The sequence below is a fragment of the Galeopterus variegatus genome, unplaced genomic scaffold, assembly GCF_000696425.1.
Source record: "Galeopterus variegatus unplaced genomic scaffold, G_variegatus-3.0.2 Scaffold432, whole genome shotgun sequence".
Taxonomy (NCBI): Eukaryota; Metazoa; Chordata; class Mammalia; order Dermoptera; family Cynocephalidae; genus Galeopterus; species Galeopterus variegatus.
This window is the reverse complement of record NW_007726543.1, coordinates 100,248-120,266: the sequence shown is the minus strand read 5'-3', so window position 1 is coordinate 120,266 and position 20,019 is coordinate 100,248. Positions and strand designations below refer to the sequence as shown.

General features: G+C 37.2%; 2 protein-coding genes across 2 annotated transcripts in view; one reads left to right on the top strand and one right to left on the bottom strand.

The window, feature by feature from the left end:
• The window catches only part of FAM179B (family with sequence similarity 179, member B), an 87,015-nt gene extending 74,179 nt beyond the window's left edge, over window positions 1-12,836 (bottom strand). The window contains exon 1 of the mRNA XM_008568709.1: window positions 10,791-12,836. Coding sequence (XP_008566931.1) covers window positions 10,791-12,836 — 2,046 coding nt within the window. The remainder of the gene's footprint in view (window positions 1-10,790) is intronic.
• A 448-nt stretch (window positions 12,837-13,284) lies between these two features.
• KLHL28 (kelch-like family member 28) overlaps window positions 13,285-20,019 on the top strand; it is a 24,923-nt gene continuing 18,188 nt past the window's right edge. Inside the window, exon 1 of the mRNA XM_008568696.1 lies at window positions 13,285-13,408. The gene's annotated coding sequence lies outside the window, so the exon portion shown is untranslated. The remainder of the gene's footprint in view (window positions 13,409-20,019) is intronic.

The window sequence follows — 20,019 nt, the reverse complement described above, 5'->3', positions numbered from 1 at the left end:
GCGGTGCTGATAACACCAAGACCACGGGTTCGGATCCCATATACGGATGGCCGGTTGGCTCGCTGGCTGAGCGTGGTGCTGACAACACCAAGTCAAGGGTTAAGATCCCCTTACTGGTCATCTTTTTTAAAAAAAATAAATAAATAAAAAATAAATAAATAAATAAAACAGGGCCTAGTATAAAACGAATTTTTTTTTTTTAGAGTTAGTTATTTTTATTACTACTACAAAAATACCTGTAGATACTATTTAGAACATAGAATAATGCCTGGCACATTAAAAAGAGCTAAATAAATACTTGTCAAATGAATGATCATATTTAACAGACATCTATTAAGTGCAAAGTCAATTTTTTTTGTGTGTCTTTTTCGTGACCGGTAAGGGGATCGCAACCCTTGGTGTGGTGTTGCCCGCACTGTGCTCAGCCAGTGAGCACACCGGCCATTCCTATATAGGATCCGAACCTGCGGTGGGAGCGTCGCTGCACTCCCAGCGCTGCACTCTCCCGAGTGGGCCACGGGGTCGGCCCAAGTGCAAAGTCAATTTTAATTATAATTAGGGTATATATACAGGTCTAATTTTTATAATGAACAGTTATCAATGCCTTCTAGAAATTTGTTCCAGTTCTTCTTACTTTAACAAGAACTATAAGTGCCTTGAGTTTTACAATTTGAACTAATTGTTATTGATTTGCAGCAATATTACATCAGAATTAGAAATAAATGTATTACACTAGCAAAGAATTTGGAGAGAAATTTCCTTTCTCTCCAAAAAATCTGAAAAGACACTGAAAATGGTTTCACTGTTATTTCTTATTAGATCTCAGAAATGGCCATGAAACAAGGAAAGGAAAAAATGGGGAGAAACTGCAAACTTAAAAATATACTTAAGGAGCCTTCTGATTTCTGTTCTGGCATGTAAGGAGCTGAGAAGTCATCACTCCATCCTAACAAGTAAAAATCTGAACAAACTGAAAAATGCAATAACTTCTTAGATCTGTCAGAGAAGTAAGATCAAAGGGCAAACTGCTGCCCCCCAAATTGGAAAGACAGATAAGTGGATATATAGAATCATAACACCTGAAAAACTCCCCTGCAGAAATCTCTGTGGGGAACCAGTGCTGAAGTAAGAAAACCTGAACTGTAGTCAACTAATTGCTGGAGGCTCAATATGAACAAGTCTAAAAGTTAAAATCTGTAGAGGTGGGCAAGTCATGGGGGGATTCCTACCCTTTTGTGAGTTTTACCTCCAGGAGCTCTATCACAAGCTCAAGGTAAATGTTGGAAAAAAATTCCCTCATGCTTCTGGCACAGGGCGGGGAGAGGAAAGGTAACCATTTTGAAATACGTAGAGCATTCAGTTCTTAACAAGTCCTACCCTCAGGATAAACTATTTTACCAGAACCTAATCTGTTGGGGTTTTATCAAAGCCTAACTGACCTGGGGAAGGGAAATACCCAACTTTCCATGTGGGGTAAGGGAAATATCCAATTCTAGCCCCTTTTAGCCATCCTGTGCTACCTAAGGGGAGAAAAAACTGAGAAGCACTGGTAAAGTTCACAGTCCAGTGGCACAGGCTTATTAAAAGACTGAGAGCTGGTGCTTCCTTTTCCCTCACACCTTAACACTACATTACTAAAGGCCTATTTACCACAGTTCCTTTTACCTAGTACATCATATCCACCTTTCAATAAAAAATGATAGGGCATACTAAAAGGCAAAAGAGCACAGTCTGAAGAGACTGAACAAGCATCAGTACTGTCAGAGACTTGTGCACGTGTATGTATGTATATGCTTATGTATAAGTGAAATGAATAACAGCATTAACATGGGGCATGATACAAGGGACAGGAGAGAGGAATTAGGAATATTTTGTAATTATAAGGTACTTGGGCTACCAGTGAAGAAGAATACTGTTATTTGAAAGTGGACTTGAATTAGTTTTAAATGTATATTGCAAACTCTAGGGAAACTACTAAAAAAGAGTAAAAAAAAAAAAAATATATATATATATATATATATACATATGTACATAATTGAAAGAAAGAAGAAAAAATAAAATATAAAATTGTCAGTTAAAACCACAAAAGGCCAAAAAAACTGTGTAAGACAAAAACAGAAACAAAGAACACGAGAACACACAGAAAACAACAAATAGGATAGATATTAATCCAACCATATCAATAATTACTTTATTTTCTTATTTTTTCACATCCTCGCCAGCATTTGTTATTCTCTGTCTTTTTGATAGTAGCCAGTCTACCTGGGGTGAGATAATATCTCAATGTGGTTTTGATGTGCACTTCCTTGATGATCAATAACCACTTTAAATGTTAATGGTCTAAATACACCAATTAAAAGACAAGAGATTTTCAGAGTGGATCAAAAAACAAGACCCAACTATATGCTGTCTACAAGAAACCCACTTTAAATATAAATAGAAATATAGGTTAAAAGTAAAGGGATGGAGAAAGATAAACCAGGCTAACACTAATCAAAAGAAAGCAGGAGCTATATTTCAGACAAAGCAGACTTCACAGCAAGAAAAGTTATCAGGAATAAAGAGAGGCATCACATAATGATAAACAGAGCAATATTCCCTTATATTAATTTCAGACAAAGCAGACTTCATAGCAAGAAAAGTTATCAGGAATAAAGAGAGGCATCACATAATGATAAACAGAGCAATATTCCAAGAAGACATAACAATCCTTAATGCATAACTAACAACAGAGTGTTAAGTTACATAAGCCAAAAACTGATAGAACTGTAAGGAGAAATCCACTATTAAAGACTTCACACCCCTTGCTATGGTTTGAATGTTTATCCTCTCTCCAAAGCTCATGTTGAAGTTTAACCTCCAATATAGTATTTGAAAGGTAGGGTCTTAAGAGATGACTGGACCATAATGGATATGCCCTCATGAGTGGATTAGGTCATTCACAGATTAGTGGGTTAATGGATAAATGGCTTATCACTGGAGTGGCACTGGTGACCTTATAAGGGGAAAAAGTGAGCAGGCTAACACACTCAGCCCTCTTGCCATGTGATACCCTGTGCCATTTTGGGACTCTGCAGTGAGTCTCTACCAAGAAGGCAGCCTTCACCAGGTGTGTCCCCTTGACCTTAGACCTCCCAGACTCCAAAACTGTAATAAATAATTTAAAAAAAAATAAATTACTAAGTTTCAGGTATTCTGTTATAAGCAACAGAAAATAAACTAATACACCCCTCTATCAGAAACAGACAGATCCAGCAGGCAGAAAATCAGTAAGGACATAATTAAACTCAACAACACCATCAATCAACTGGATATAATTGTCATCTATAGATGACTTCAACAACAAGAGATTATATATTCTTCTCAAGCTTACATGGAATATGTACCAAGATAGACCACATTATAGTCTATAAAACACACTTTAACAAATTTAAAAGAATAGAAATCATTCAATATCTGCTCTCAGACCACAAAGAAATTAAACTAGAAATCAATAACAGAAAGACAGCTAGAAAATCCCCAAATACTTGGATATTAAACAACATACTTCTAAATTACACATGAACCAAAGATGAAATCTCAAGTAAAATTTTAAAAAAATTTTAATTAAATGAAAATAAAAATACAATTCATTAAAATTTGTGGGATGCAATGAAAGTAGTGCTTAGAGGGAAATTTATAGCATCGAATACATATATTAGAAAAGAAGACCTAAAATTAATCATCTAACTTTACAGCTTAGGAAACTAGAATAAGAAGAGCAAATTAAATCCAAAGTAAGCAGGAGAAAGATATAATAAAAATCAGCACAGAAATCAATGAAACTGAAAACAGAAAATCAGTAGAGAAAATCAATCAAACCAAAAGCTGGTTCTTTGAAAAGATTAATAAAATGGATAAGCCTTTAGCCAGGTCAACTAAGAAAAAAAGAAAGAGGACACTAATTATTAATAATAGAAACGAAAGAGAGAATATCATTACAGATCAAATGGACATTAAAAGGATAATTAACAAATACTGTTAACAATTCTATGCTCACAAATTTGATAACTTAGGTAAAATGAACTATTCCTTGAAAAACACAATCTGCCAAAATTCACACAGGAAGAGACAGACTATCTGACTAGGTCTCTATCTCTAAAGAAACTGAATAAATAATAAACCTCCAAAACAGAAAGCACCAGGCTTGTTGGGCCTTAAAAACTAAAGCCACCTTAAGTGACATTACAAGCAGCGCCATTATGGGCCCACAAGGGTGTATTAACGTGGCAGCCTAAGATGGCGCAGGGAGGAAGTAGGGTGGGAGTATCTGTGGGAACCTTGCCTTAGCCCTTATAGGCCAAATACGTGCTTCCGCGCTCGTGAACACTGTGTGATTGCAATAGCTAGGCATTGAGACAGGATGCGTGCTCTCCTAACCTTTAAGCTGATTGGAGGATGTAAAAACCTCCCTTCCCCATTTGCCTTTAAAATCAAGTGCTTGTGTGATAATAAACGGAACTGCTCGACAGAACCCCTGCTGCGTCTGAGTGTCCTTTAACGGGCTGGTTGGGGCCAGCGGCTGTGCTCACCTCTCTTCACGGCTCTCTTCCACCATCTCCTTCCAATGGGGACTGGAGGGAAAGAGGAATCCAGGCAATTCGCTCGCCCACCAAAAGGAACCAGGCTAGGGCTGTTTGGGTCGGCCAGCGGCAAACCCGACACAGGCTCAGATGGGTTCACTGGTGAATTCCATAAATATTTAAGGAAGAAACTATACCAATTTTCTACAATCTCTTTCAGAAGACAGAAGCAATGGAATACTTCCTAACTCATTCTACGAGGTTAGCATTACCCCCAATACCAAAACCAACACAGGCATTAAAAGAAAAGAAAATTACAGTCTAATATTTGCCATAAACAAAGATGCAAATATCCTCAACAAAATATTAGCAAATAAAAAAAATGTAAAAAGGAATAATACACCATAATCAAGAGAGATTTATCCCAGGTATGCAAGGCTGGTTGAACATCTGAAAATGAATTAATGTAATCCATCACATTGTTAGGCTAAAGAAGAAAAATTACATGATCATATCAAAAGAGATAGTAAATGCACTTTACAAAATCTTGGGAAAAACATTTGACAAAATCCAACACCCATACACAGTAAAAAATCTCAGCAAACTAGGAATAGAGGGTAATGTCCTCAACTTGATAAAGAACATCTACAAAACAGCCTACAGCTAACATACTTAAGTGTGAGAAACTTGAACAAGGCAAGGATGTCCCCTCTTGCCATTGCTTTTCAACATAATTTGGAATTCCTAACTAATACAGTAACACAAGAAAAGGAAAAAAGGTATACAGATTGGGAAGGAAAAAATAAAATTTACTTTTGTTTGCAGATGACAAGATCATCTATGTACAAAGTCCAAAAGAAATGAAAACAAAAACAAAAACAAAAAACTCCTGGAACTAAGTGATTATATAGCAAGGTTACAGGATACAAGGTTAATGTACAAAAGTTAATTGCTTTCCTATATATTAGCAACAAACAAGTGGAATTTGAAATAAAAAACACATTACCATTTACATTAGCATACAAAAAAATAAAATAGGTATAAATCTAACAAAATATGTAAAAGACCTTGAGGAAAAGCAAAGAACTCCAATGAAAGATATCAAAGAACTAAATAAATGGAGAGATAATTCATGTTCATGGACAGGAAGACTGAATATTGTTAAGATGTCAGCTCATTCCAACTTGATCTATAGATTCAGTGCAATCCCAACCAAAATCCCTGCAAGTTATTTTGCAAACATCAACAAACTGATACTAAAGTTTATATAGAAAGGCAAAAGACCCAGAACAGTGAATTAAATATTGAAGAAGAACAAAGTCAGAGGACTGACACTACAGAACTTCAAGACTTACTACAAAGCTATAGTAATCAAGATAGTGCGGTATAGCAAAAATAAACAAATGGACTAATGAGACAGAATAGAGAGCCCAGAAAAAAACCCAGGTGAGTATAGTTAGCTGATCTTTGACAAAGGAGCAAAGGCAGTACAATAGAGAAAAGAGTCTTTTCAACAAATGGTGCTGGAATAACTGGACATCCGCATATTAAAAAATAAATGAATCTAGACACAGACCTTACACCCTTTACAAAAATTAACTCCAAATGGATGATAGACCTAAATGTAAAATACAAAACTATAAAATGCCTAGAAGGTAACATAGGAGAAAACCTAGATGACCTTGGTATGGTGATGGCTTTTTAGATACGTTATCAAAGGCTTGACAAACTGGACTTCATTTAAATTTAAAAATTTCTGTTCTGAGAAAGTCATTGGCAAGAGAATGAGAAGACAAGACACAGACTGAGAGAAAATATTTTCCAAAGACACAGCTGATACAGAACCGCTATCTAAAATAAACAAAGAACACTTAAACCTCAACAATAAGAAAACCATCCATTTACAAAACAGGCAAAAGACCCTAACAGATAACTCACCAAAGAAGATACATGAGTACAGATGGCAAGTAAGCATATGAAAATATGTTCAACATCATATGTCATCAGTGAATTACAAATTAAAACAATAATGAGATACCACTGCATACCTATTAGAATGGTCAAAATCCAAAACACTGACAACACCAAACACTGGTGAGGATGTGGAGCAAGAGGAACTCTCATTCATTGCTGGTAGAAATGCAAAATGTTATAGCTACTTTGAAAAACAGTTTCTTGTAAGAAAGGAAGTTTCTTACTAAACATATTGTTACCATAGTCCTTGGTATTTACCCAAATGAATGGAAAACTTATTTCCACACAAAAACATGCAGACAGATGTTTTATAGCAGTTTTATTCATAACTGCCAAAACTTGGAAGCAACCACAATGTCCCTTCAGTAGGTGAATGGATAAGTAAACTGTGGTATGTCTAGACAGTGGACTATTATTCAGCACTAAAAAGAAAAGAGCTATTAAGCCGTGAAAAGGCATCGAGGAAGAAACTTATATGCGTATTACTAAGTGAAAGAAGCTAATCTGAAAAGGCTACGTACTGTATAATTCCAACAATATGACATTCTGGAAAAGGCAAAACTATGGAGACAGTAAGATGACCAGTAATTGCCAGGGGTTGGAGCTGGTGAAGGGAGAGAGGAACATGCAGAACACAAAGGATTTTCAGGGCAGTGAAACTATTCTGTATGATACTGCAATGGTGGATACCAGACCTGGATACATTTGTCAAAACTCCTAGAACATACAACACAAGAGTGAACCTGATGTAAACTATGGACTTTGGATGATAATAATGTTTTAATGTGGGTTCATTGACTATAACAAATGTACCACTGTGGTGCAGGATGTAGTGGTATAGGTTGTTCATGTGTGTATAGGAGTATATGAGAACTCTATGTACTCTACATTCAATTTTGCTGTGAACCTAAAACTGCTCTAAAAAATAGTTTATTAATTTAAAATATATATTTATATATACTTTATAAAGACTACATGCATAAAAATATTTAAATATTTATTCCCTGTCCTTCATTAAGATAATTTCCAATGTAATTCTTCTACAGACCATTTCTGAGCAAGTAATTATAACTTGATTTCTGAGATAAGTTTTAATTTCACCACAGCATCTTTCCAAAGCAAAATATGTCTATATATGCTGGCATTTAAGAAATGCACTTATTTTCAGATTCTTGTTGCTTTGGGCAGCACCAGAATTTTCTTAATAATACACACACTAGCCAAAATACAGAACCAACCTAAATGCCCATCAATGGATAACTGGATAAGGAAAATGTGGTATACATACACCATGGAATAATACTCTGCCATAAAAAAGAATGAAATTCTGCCATTTGCAGCAACATGGATGAGCTTGGAGAAAATTATGTTGAGTGAAATAAGCCAGGCATAGAGGGAAAAATACCACACGACCTCATGCATAAGTAGCAGCTAAGACAGAAAGAAAGAAGGAAAGAAAGACCACAGCAGTGTGTTGGACTTGCAGAAGGAGACAGCATACCTAGGATTGTGGAGAGCATACCTAGAGAGAAAGGGGGTGGGAGGTCGGGGAATAACTGGTGGGGGACGTGGGGAATAATCACAATTTGTGGTAATAGGCATGCTGACAGTATTAATCTGGCCATCACATCTTGGGCACAAGTGGTGATGGTTAGCTTTACACTCCACGAATATGCATAACCAATAAAATAAAAAATAATAATAATACATACACTGACATATTAGACTTGACATGTAACAAGCAGTCTTAAGATCAATGCTTATAGAAAATCATCTATTGCCAGGTAATATTTACAATACAGGAGAATAACCATATTACCAGATTACGTAAATCTGAAATTTATTTCAAAAACATCTATAAATTTTGTAATTGAAAGGAACCACAGAGAACACTTAGTTCACTTTCTTCCACTTATGGTCTACTGCAAAAAATCCAAACTCATTATTTGCAAAAATGATCTCCATACTTTAATCCTATCTACATCTCCAGTATCATAATCTGCTACTTCCCACTAGACCCGTGTCAGCTATGCAAAAACTCCCCATTCTCTTATTAATTTGCTAAGTCCTTTAATAAATCAGTGATTCTGAACATGCTATTCCTTCAGTCTGAAATTCACCAAGACCCATCCACACTTAGCAAATTCCTATTATCTTTCACCACACTGTTTGAATCATAATCATCCAGAAAAAATACTTTTTAAAAAGTTTGAACATAGAACTCTGACTGTGGGATAATTCTAAGTACCCCCCCGGGGGGGGGGAACTTTAAAGAAATCTTAAACCTTAATAGGTAGGTAGGTGTTGTGTTATTAGTCTAGTAATTTTTTGTGTATTTTAAGATATAGCATATGAATGACTGATACTGGGAACTAGGGGTTTATTGTGGGAGAAAGGAGATTCAAGTATAGAATAAAGGAAAATAAGGAAGAGCCCTGTAGTGTTTGAATTGAAGGTATCAGTATGAACGTGTTTAAAAAAAGAAAAAAAAAAAAAGGACCAATCTGCAATGGCAAGAAATAGCAATGAGCAAAAATTTACCCAGACTTTGGTTTTTAAATATCACTCTCTACTAAAAAGGCAGTAGTACCAGGACTCTTAAAAAAGATGGCTGATTCAAGGTCTTGGGCAAAAAAAGTAAAAAGTAAGCCTGGGCATCATGTCATATTTTAATAAAGTGCTCAAAGACTGAAGAATCATGTCAAAAGGATATAGGAATCAGCCACTTGTCAAATTTGGGACAATTTTAGCATCAAAAAAGTTAAAATTTTTCAGCATCAAAAAATTAAAATGTACTTAAATTGTTACACATGGAATAAAAAAGAATTCTAGGTAACAAATACAGAAAAAATGTCGGAATTTTAAAAAAAGTACTCTTTTTGTAGCCCCCCAATGAAATAAATGATAAGTAAGGATCAGTAGTGGATGCTAAAAACAGTGAGCAAAAGGTTGCTGGGGTATTTCTAGGGTCTCAAAGTATCATCCTACATATCCTATAGATATTTGCTAATTATAAACAGGAAAATATACCTTTACAACGAAGAGATCTGGCTATCACCACCTTAACCAATGATAAGATTAAGCATCGCTAATAGTGGGACAACCTGAAATTATCTGCCTTGTGATGTGATGTACTGTGAAGTTCACATTACATATCTCCTATGTAATACAAACATATCTTCTATGTAATATTTTTGCTAAAAATGTTCATCATGAATCTAATCAAGGAAACAATCAGATAAATTTAAAACGTGAGAAATTCTACAAAACAACTACCACAGAGTCTTCGAAAAAAAAGTCAATGTCACGAAAAAACAAAGAAACAAACAGGTGAAATCATTCAAGATGAAAAAGACATATTAACCACCTGAACCTTGACTAGATACTGGATGATAAAAGTAAAAGAAAAAAACATAAAACATACTTTGGGGACAATTGGAGAAATTCAAATACAGGCTATCTATTAGATATTACTGAATTACTATTGCTATTCTGAGGTATAACAACGATAACATGGCTATAAAGGAGAATGTCATTCTCAGGAGATGTATGCCTAGATATCTACTTGAGAGTAGACTGTCAAAATATCTGCAAATTACTTTCAAATGGTACAGAAGATGTAGGGCAAATATGGCAAGATGTGTACAGCTGGTAAATATAGATGAAGTATATGGGTATTCAGTGTACTCATAACTGTAAATTTGGAATTTTAAAAATAACTTTGGTGGGGGGATCTCAGTTCAACTGTCACATCTTCTCTGAAAGCTTTTTTAACTTTTCTAATGGAATTTTTTTTCTATTTTCAGTATTCTCACAGAACTCTGTTTATACTTCTACTTTAGCACTTAACAAATTTGTTAACTGCCGGTTTATAGGTCTGACCTTTTTCCTAAACTGTGAAACTGGGCTTATCTTCATTCCCAGAACTTAGCTCTTTATCCGGCATCTCACTAGGTATTCAGTGTTTGTTGCATGAATGAGAAAACTGACATGCCAAAGCAACAAGCCAAAATTGAAATCCAGATATTGCCTATATCACATCATCCATCACATTAAATCAAATCCATCACACAGAAAGCCTATTAAATGGTCCTATGTGACCTATACCATTATAATGGACATCCACATCAGCGTTCAAATTAATGTATAAAACAAAGCATAACCACCCTCAAGCAGTCTCATCCTTAAGTCATCACAGGCGCATTTTCACTTTAAATTTTTCAGTTTCAACTGAAGGAAGTTAAAGAAGCATACCTGCTCTATATCCTTGGAATTGGCGGTCTGGTTTTCTCCCATGATTCCAGGCTGCTCATTTTCCCATGGTAATTTATTTTTTCCTTTTCCTGCACTTAATACCCGTCGAGTACAGATAGTTGGACTATAAGACCCATAAATTTGCATGCTATCCCTCCTGTGGTCACCACAGTGACAGTGTGCACTCTGAGTTCTGTTACCAGCCAAAAGCCAGTCTGTATCAGCTCCATGTGCCAAATGGCTTGACCTACCCTGGGCAGAAGATGGTACGAGAATAGCATATTCCACAAATCCCTGTTCTGTTAGCCTTGGTAGGGTTTTCCTAGCCAATCTGGCCTGTACAGCATTCATCACTCCATCTCCATTATCTTGCAGTTCCACAGTATCCACAGCTTTAAAAAGGATGCTGGTTTTACCCGAGCCCATTGATGATGCCAACACAGCAAAGGCTTCTAGAGCTGCTTGGCGTACCCTGCGTTTGCTATCTACAAGAGCTGGGGCAAGATCAAAAGACAGTTTGGGTAAGTCAAAATCCTCACTGGGATAGGTCAGAAGGGAGCAGATGCAAATGTTCACTACCTCCTCTCTAACTCTGGAATGCTTATGTTTGAGATGTTCCAGGAGCAAACAAAGCACCTGTTGAGGACCTACTTCTTTCATTAGCTTCAGGAAGATTTTCATGTATTCTTGTTTGATCACCAACTTATTGTCTGCCAACACTTTGACAGAAGCTGCTATAACTGGTCCCAAAAACTGTTGTACCTGCTCTCCAAGGCGAACAACCAGTAAATGCAGGACCTGAAGTGTGCCATGGACCACTTTGAAGTTAGAATCGTCTAACAAATTATACAGCAAGCTAATGAAACCAACAAGACTAGAATGAGGGGTAGAACTAGGATTAAATTTTCCCAGCACCTGCTTTAGTTCTTCAACAGCCTGAGTCCGGTTCTTATAGTCTTCCTGATCCAGCAATCTCGAATGCAACTCCTGAGGAATAATCCCAAATTTCAGATTACTGTTGGAAAGAGTCCCCGCACAAGGAAGGGGATCTTGAAGAAATCCAGAGGCTTCAAGTTCCAAATAATAAGGAACCTGACTTCCTAACTGGGACTCCATGAGGCGATTGTAGTGTCTCCTCAGGGCAGAAGGTAGGCGAGAAATATAGGATTGAAACCTCTCTTGGCCAAGTCGCTCCCCAATTTGTTGAAGTGCAGAGAAAGCTGTCTCAGATTCTTCTTCTATATCCTGATCTCCAAGCTTTCGGGCTAGGGATATTATCACCTCGGTGAGATCCAGGCCGAGCAACAAATCCTCAGGAGTAAGCAAGATAGGGAGCAATAATGCTGTGGAAGCTCTAAGCCGGGCATCGGTACTTTCCAGTCCCTGTTGTATAAGCGTTCTCAGCACCGGTCCAGAACTACGTTTCAGACATACGTGCAGGATCTGCAGCGCATCTTTCCTCAGAGCTGGATTCTCTTCTCGTAAGGAGACAACTAGTTGAGGCAGAAGTGCTAAATTAAAGGCCTCTTCCAGCTGGCCGGCCTCCCCCTGACCCCGAAGAACGTCCGAGAGAAGTTGCAAGCAGAGTCGCTTCTCATCACTACCTCCCTCCACAAGCACTCTGCCCAGGGCCCGATACAATGCTTCCTTGCGTCGGGGTAAACCAAGTCTACCGCCCCGCCACGGCAAAGCAGCCTGCAAAGCCTGGAAGGCCTCGGAAGGATCCGGCGCGGTACGAAAGAGTTGAAGGAGTCGAGTCTCCTCTTCATCTCCCCCTGACAAACCGCCTCCAGAAGCAGCCCAGCTACTTGAGACTGCCTCCGCCGGCATCAAAAGGGTCGATGAGAGAGGCGAAGGTGTAGGGGGGCAGGAACCGTGGTCCTCAGCAGCTCCACGGCAGTAGTAGTTTTTCTCTCCTCTCATGGTGCTCCCAACTCGATTATCATCAGTCTCTGGGGCTGAGGGACGACTGCGACTCCGGAGGCGATAGGTACAAAGGGCTGGAGGGGGCGACAGAAGGGACAGCGCGGAAGGCGCAGCCGCCATGGAGGGTCGTCAGGTGGCGATGGCTGGAGGGAACCATTGCCGTCTCCGAAGAGCTCGATGGCGCCCAGCCTTCCAGTTCTTCTCCAAGTCCCAGGATGCAGAGGAAAAGGAACAGCTTTAGCTAGCTGCCAGGCCGCCCCCGACTCCGGGAGGCAGCCTTTGGCAAAATGGCCCCCGCCTGAGCCCCAGACCCCACAGCTGCCACCGGGCGTAACCAGGGCCACCACGTGACCAAACCGATCGCTTCCATGGTGATGTGCCCAGCGCGGACCTCTTGACCCGGAAATCAACCTGCTGTGGTGAATGCTGGGTCATGTAGTTCACGTCAGGTGTTGCGATTAAGCAGAAGTCTCCTGGAAGAGGAAGTCAGAACACTGCAAACGTAGCTAGAGCGGAGAAGGAGAGGAGGGCTGAAGACATTAGGCGGAAATGACGCCCTCCTGGCTCCGGACGGAAGTTCTCCGCCCGGTCCCTAAGAGTTGGGGTTTGACCAGAGCAAGTAGGGTCCTGCCGGGCTCTGATTGTCCACGGCTCCCTCTCCTGTCGCTACGGGCGTGATTCCTGGGACTCAGGTATTTTTTTTTTGCTGTTCTACAGCGGCTCAGGCTTTGGCAGAGTTTTTCCCGAATGCCGGCTGGTGCTGTATTTTCTTTTTGCTGTTCTACAGCGGCTCAGGCTTTGGCAGAGTTTTTCCCGAATGCCGGCTGGTGCTAGACTCAGAGGTAAAGGAATGAACGGGAGCTGGTGGGGAGAGAGGCGACATGTTCTTGTGCAGGGCTCCTTACCGTTGTAAACATGTTACTCTCTACAACCCTAAGTGCGATCCTTTTCTCCTCGGGTCCTCTTATCGGGACAGGAGATCCGGACCAAGGCTCAACTCATATATCGGATACTTTTTTCAATTCCTTGTCTTTTGGGCCCTTACTCTCTTAGCCCTTCTCCCCCTTTCCCCCTTTCCTACTTCTCTTAACCCTCCGGCTGTGGAGGGTTAATGGTTTTCTGTCACTTTTCCTTAACCCCATCACTTTGAGTCCTCTTTAAAATGTACGTCAATCTAGAGATAAGTATTTTTTCCTACAGATAACCGCCTCTCCTCAGACGTTCTCAAAGTCTCTTTCTAATGCAGTTCCTCTGTGGGACTCAATCCCTCCCCCGCCCCCTCCCTCCGCCGCCCCAGCATCCCTGCAGGATCCTCAAGCGTCTCTGCAGCCTTTCAGTCTCCTGGAGACGGAGATCGCAAAGACAATTGCAGTTCGGAGGAAGTTCTTGGCATCACGGTCCTTAAGGGAATTCTGCCTTGTGGATTTAGTGTTGACAGTAGACATTTCTTTATTTTAAGGCGAACTGCCTCAGTTTGGTGGGCATTTTCTCCTCGTAAATGAAATTTAAGCGGACACAGTTGAAGAGCTTCAGTGTCTAGTGTGAGGCTGAATGATTTGGAATGTGGAAGAGAGGTTTTTTAAAGGAATAATATAATTGCTTTCGCAAGACTCAGTGAGAAAAGTCTGAGTTATCATCCGAAGTTCCAAATTTATGCACTTCTAATGCAAGTATTCCTACCCCGCTCTGTACCAGATGGAATATCTCTTAAATACTTTTAAAAATCTTGGAATGATTGAGTCACATATGTCAAATCACTTTATAAGTAATGTTCCTGGCTGATGCAAGTTCAAAAATAATTTCTGAATTCTGCCTTAAAGCGTAGTTTGAATATTATGTTTCTTTTTTATTTTAAAACTCGAATATTAATGTATGTAAGGCTATGTAAATATGCATCCTATGTTTTGGTTTGAATTCTCATTTGTTACTTTGACTTTAATTAGTCATTTTGGTGTTTAAATGAATCTGCCTAAATTTGGTTTGGCCTGCATATATCAGTGGACTAAAATAAAAATCCCCCCTTTTTTTGTTTCCTCGTTTTTTATTTTAGGGGCAAACTAAGGGCAGGGGAGTGAAAACCAAGAGATGCTTGTAGCAGTTGTCCGTGAGAAAGAATGTCTGCTTCTTCTATTTCCAACCTAAGAAGGTCAAATGTTTACTTTTACTCATGTATGCTCAGACTTCAGGAACCTAATTCAAACTAACGTAAACAAGAGAATGATGTACTCATTAGAATGTACAAATTAGAATGCCAGTTTATGTTGGAATAGAAGATAACCCTTTCCAGTGATCAGAATTTTCATGTTGAAAATCCAGAGCACTCTTTCCTGTGTCTAAGAACTTGGGAAGCCAAGTTAATATCTAGAGGTTGTGTGGTAATCATGGAATCAAAGAAAAGGAACTTGGAAAATCTTGAATGACATTTCATCATCAAAGTTATGGTAAAAGCTTACTCCTTCTCTCTGTAAAGAATATTTTCAAAGATACCTGTATACTTTAATCAGCAGTTATCATGTTCTTTTCCTCGGAACAAAGCAAGATGAGTCTTTCTTTTGACCTTTATTTTTCTCAGGTCCCTATAGATCATTATACCTTACAGACTACAGTTTATTTTATATCTGTTACATTTTGTCTTCTTGATGAAGACTTGGAAGATCCATTAGTTTCCATGGTGGATATTTAGGAAGCGGGACTTCATCAGCATCATATATCTTACCAATTATCTTGTAGGGTTACTTCGTGGAATATAAATCTCATCCGTTTAATGTATATTCTGTTTATTTCTATCACAAAATGGATTTTTAAAAAATCTTATTCTTCAATTCTAGGAATCCCTTGTGTATTGACTACAAAAGCCTTTTCTCTTTAGTCATAGATATACAGAAGGTACAAATTTTTAATCAAATTCCAGAATAGTGGAATACACTATTAGGTGTATTATTAATAGTATACATCACAAAGTTGAAAGGAAGTAGTTAAGGATACACTGAAAATTGCAAATTCAGATAAAATGAGTTAAAAATTTCAATCATTTTTAAGAGTTTAGTTAAATTAATATATTATTACAAGAATGTGTGATACGTACCTTTACTTTTTGAGCTGAACTTAAGTAGGGTAAACATAATTGTCTTAAAAACATCCTTTATTTCCACAGTCGGAGAAAACATATTAATTTGTTGGGTGAATTACTATAATTTTTTCTGTATTCTTACTTAAATTTTACAGACATCCAGGAATATTAGAAATCCGTGTGAAGTCTGTAAACTATTGAAAATTTTGTACAGTTTAAGAAGTTATTGTGAAGAAATTCTATGCAAATGAAAGATGCTATTAATATTAACAAGTAATTGTAATAATAGCATTTATTGTTTGCTATGTGCCATACATTGTGCTAGGTACTTAATGAATATTAACTCATTTAATCCTCACAATACTTTTTTGAGTTTACATCTTCTGTATTTGTACTATGGCAGATTTTATGAGTGTTTCCACTGGAGAGTAATTGGACTGAGGAAGAAAGTAAAACTCAAGTCAGTTTAGCTACTTGCTTATAGCTTTGGAAACGTTTTGGTGGAGGAGAGTGTTGAAACTATAGGACAAAATTAGATTTTTTTCACTAGTAATCTTTCATATCTCTTATTATATTTTATTTGATTACATATATTTTAATCTGTCCTTTTTCAGTATCTATTTTGAATCTTTTTAGTTTCTTGAGTCAAAACTTTAATAAGGTTAAGAAATTATGAGCTTTTTGTTTTTGTTTTTTAATGAGTTTATTTTTATACATATGGGATTAAGTAGGTTTTTTGATGTATATCAGTGATATATTTTCATCCACTTAGGTTTATGTTTCAAAGCCATTAATGCATTTCTGTCCTGAGTCAAATCTGTAATTTTAAGCAAAAATCCAATTTTCATTGCATTTTAAGCACTAATCTGTGTATGTTAACAGGATTTCACATGTGTTACAACCAGTTTTTCAGTAGACAGAGATTAATTATGTAACTTAGAGATTTTACGTGATGTACTAATGGCTTTGGTAACTTGGTTTTTTTCCTGTGTTATTTCTAAATGCATAATATTATGATTCATGTTATGACAGACTTCTAATTTTACTTTTGTTTCTCCAGATGTAATAAAAGCCAATCTCAGAGAAAAGGAAAATATGCTAATTTGTTCCATAGGCTCACTGATAAAATTTCATATAATCATTGGTTAAATTCTACTGTGAGGAAGGTTGAACTGTGGAAAAGAAATTTAAGAGAACAGATGTGATAAAATATACTCCTAATTTCATAAATCACACCCTTTACAGAAAAGTGTCTATTTGGATTTTTTTTAAAAACTATCCTCATTTCTCTTCATCGTTTATTTTTTCTGGTTGGGATCTATATTTATGTGGTATCAGATAATTGCCTCCCAACTGATTTCAGCACTACTGTTTTGTAGCTTAGGTGTCAATTAAGCAGACAGATACTAAACTCACAGCTTTACCTTTATTATCTAGGTTTCAGAACCTAAAATTGTGACGTTACTGTAGACCATAGAAAGTTTGATTTTATTTTAATTTCATCTAACATTTTATTTTGAATATTTATACAATAAGCGTATGATTAATAGTGAAGTACAATACTATTACTTTGTTAAAGCTTTTCAAAACGATACTGTTTATACAATCTTTACCAACTCGGTTACCTAGATTTAGAGTACTCTTAAGTATTCGTTTTATGGTACCAAATTAAGAACGCTCAGCCAGTGAGCGGGAACCGGTCTGTATGTGGGATCCGAACCCTCGGGCGGGAGCGCCGCCGCGCTTCCCAAGCGGCGCACTATCCAGCGCGCCACTGAATTAAAAAATATGCAGGGATGTGAAGGAACCTGCTATATCAAATCTGATATTAAACAAATAACAGAAGGGAATGATTGTTCCATGGATACCTCTTTATTTTATTTTAAAGCTCTGATGTATTTTTGTACCCGATCTGTGTGTATATTTTATATATGTATGATCTATCCTTTTTGGGTTTCTATTCTTCACGTTTTTAGTTTCTTGTTTGAGTTAAAATTTTAATAAGATTAAGAAATTATGAGTTTATTTAATAAATGAGGCAGTATAATATAGTACTTAAGAATTCTGGAGAGTGCCAAAGTTTAAATCTTACCCTGGGCTTAATTTCACTGTTCCTTAAATTTCTTCATCTGTAAAATTGGAATAGTAATGATAATGTGCCTACCTCATGTTGTTGCTCTGAGGATGAAGGGAATTAATACATGTAAAAAGTTTAGAACAGTACCTGGTAACAGAAAAATGCCTCATGTCCTCTCTCATAAGTGGGAGCTGAAAGAAAAAGAAAAGAAAAAAGAAAGAAAGAATGGTACCTGATACATATGATAGTCAAACAGAAGTATCCTGGGTCCTCTTTTATAGAATAATTTAAGGATTGTTTTTATGATTTAATTTTGCTTTATAATTATGTAAAATACTATCCTGGTTCCATAGTCAAATCTATAAAACAGGGTATATTTAAAGATGTCTAGCTTCTATCTTTATCTCCTCCAGTTTGTTCATTCTCTCCTTTTATAGGTAACTTTAAGGAAATGTATTGTTTAATATTTCCTTTTTTTTAAATATATATAAGTGGTCATGTATATTTATAACCTCCCCTTAGATAAATGGTGACATACTTTACACTCTTTTTCTCTTCCATGCTTGGATTAGGGAGATCACTGCAGAATAGTATATACAGAGATTCCTCATTCTTTTTCAGAACTGCACCATTGCGTGAATGTGCCATAGTTTTTAACTACCATTCTTTTGTTGGTGGACATTAGGGTTGCTTTAAAATCATTAGTCAGTTGCCTTTTGGTCTCAAATATGAAAAATAGAAAACATAACATGTATTCTTTGCTTTTATAAATAAACCTGTAGTTATTATCTTATGCATTTGTCTTTATGTATTTTTGGCAGTGTATTTTTTGAATAGATTCTCAGAAGTAGAGTTGATGGGTCAAAGGGTAAATGCAAATGTAATTCTGTTAGATTTTACCAGATTTTTCCTCCACACGTCTTGTATCATTTTACATTCCCACAGCGTGTTGCCCACAACCTCACCAATAGAGTATATTGTCAAGAGAGAATTGTTAACTCCATGTAGTTTTTTTTTTAATTTTTTTTTTTTGTCTTTTTCATGACCAGTAAGGGGATCGCAACCCTTGGTGTGGTGTTGCCTGCACCGCGCTCAGCCAGTGAGCACACCGGCCATTCCTGTATAGGATCCGAACCCGCGGTGGGAGCGTCTCTACGCTCCCAACGCCGCACTCTCCCGAGTGCGCAATGGGTCGGCCCTAACTCCATGTAGTTTTAATTTATTTTATTTTAACTGAAGTTGAGCACTTTTTATATGGTTAAAAACCATCTGCATTTTTAACCATCTGTACATTTCTTTAGCCAGCTTTTTCTGCAGGGCTATAGAATTTTAGAAATATTTTACATATTACTGATACATATTTTATTTATCTATTCACTTATTGCTTCCGGATTTTGTATCATAGTTAGGAAGCTGTTCCCTAATCCCAGGTTATAGAGGAATTTACCCCCATTTTATTCATACTTGTTTGATTTCATTTTTTACATTTATACTTCCGATCCATTTGGAATTTATTCTGGTGTAGGTAAAGGAATCTAATTTCACCTATTTCCATATGGCTATTCAATTACCCCAACACATTTATTTAGAAGTCTCTCTTTTCCTCACTGATTTTGGGATGTTGCTGTTATCATATACTAAATATGCATATGCAAATAATCCATTTCTATATATTCTGTTCTTGTCCCTTGGCCTGTATTTCCTTGCATACATTCTTACTTAATTTTATCTAATCCACAACAAATTTTACAAATGAAAAAGTTCAAATGTAGAATAAGTAATTTACCCAGTTTCATACAGCTGTTAAGTAGCCAAATGTAGACTTGGACCCAAACTCTCTGTCTCTAAAATTCATACCTTTACTCATTGTTCTTTCCTGTTTTCCATTGTACTTGCCTGCCCTTCTGCACAAGTTTGTTATTGAGATAAATGAAACTGTCGGTGTAAAACGGTTTAGCAAAGGTAGGGTTTTGAAGGTTAGAAATTATTGCTTCTTTGAGTTATTTCTATGGGTAAGTAGCTAAGAAATAAATATAGTCACATTTGTAATTTTTTCTTTTTTTTTCCTTTTTTGTCTTTTTTACTGACCGGTAATGGGATCGCAACCTCGGTGTCGCGCCCGCACCGCGCTCAGCCAGTGAGCGGGAACCGGTCTC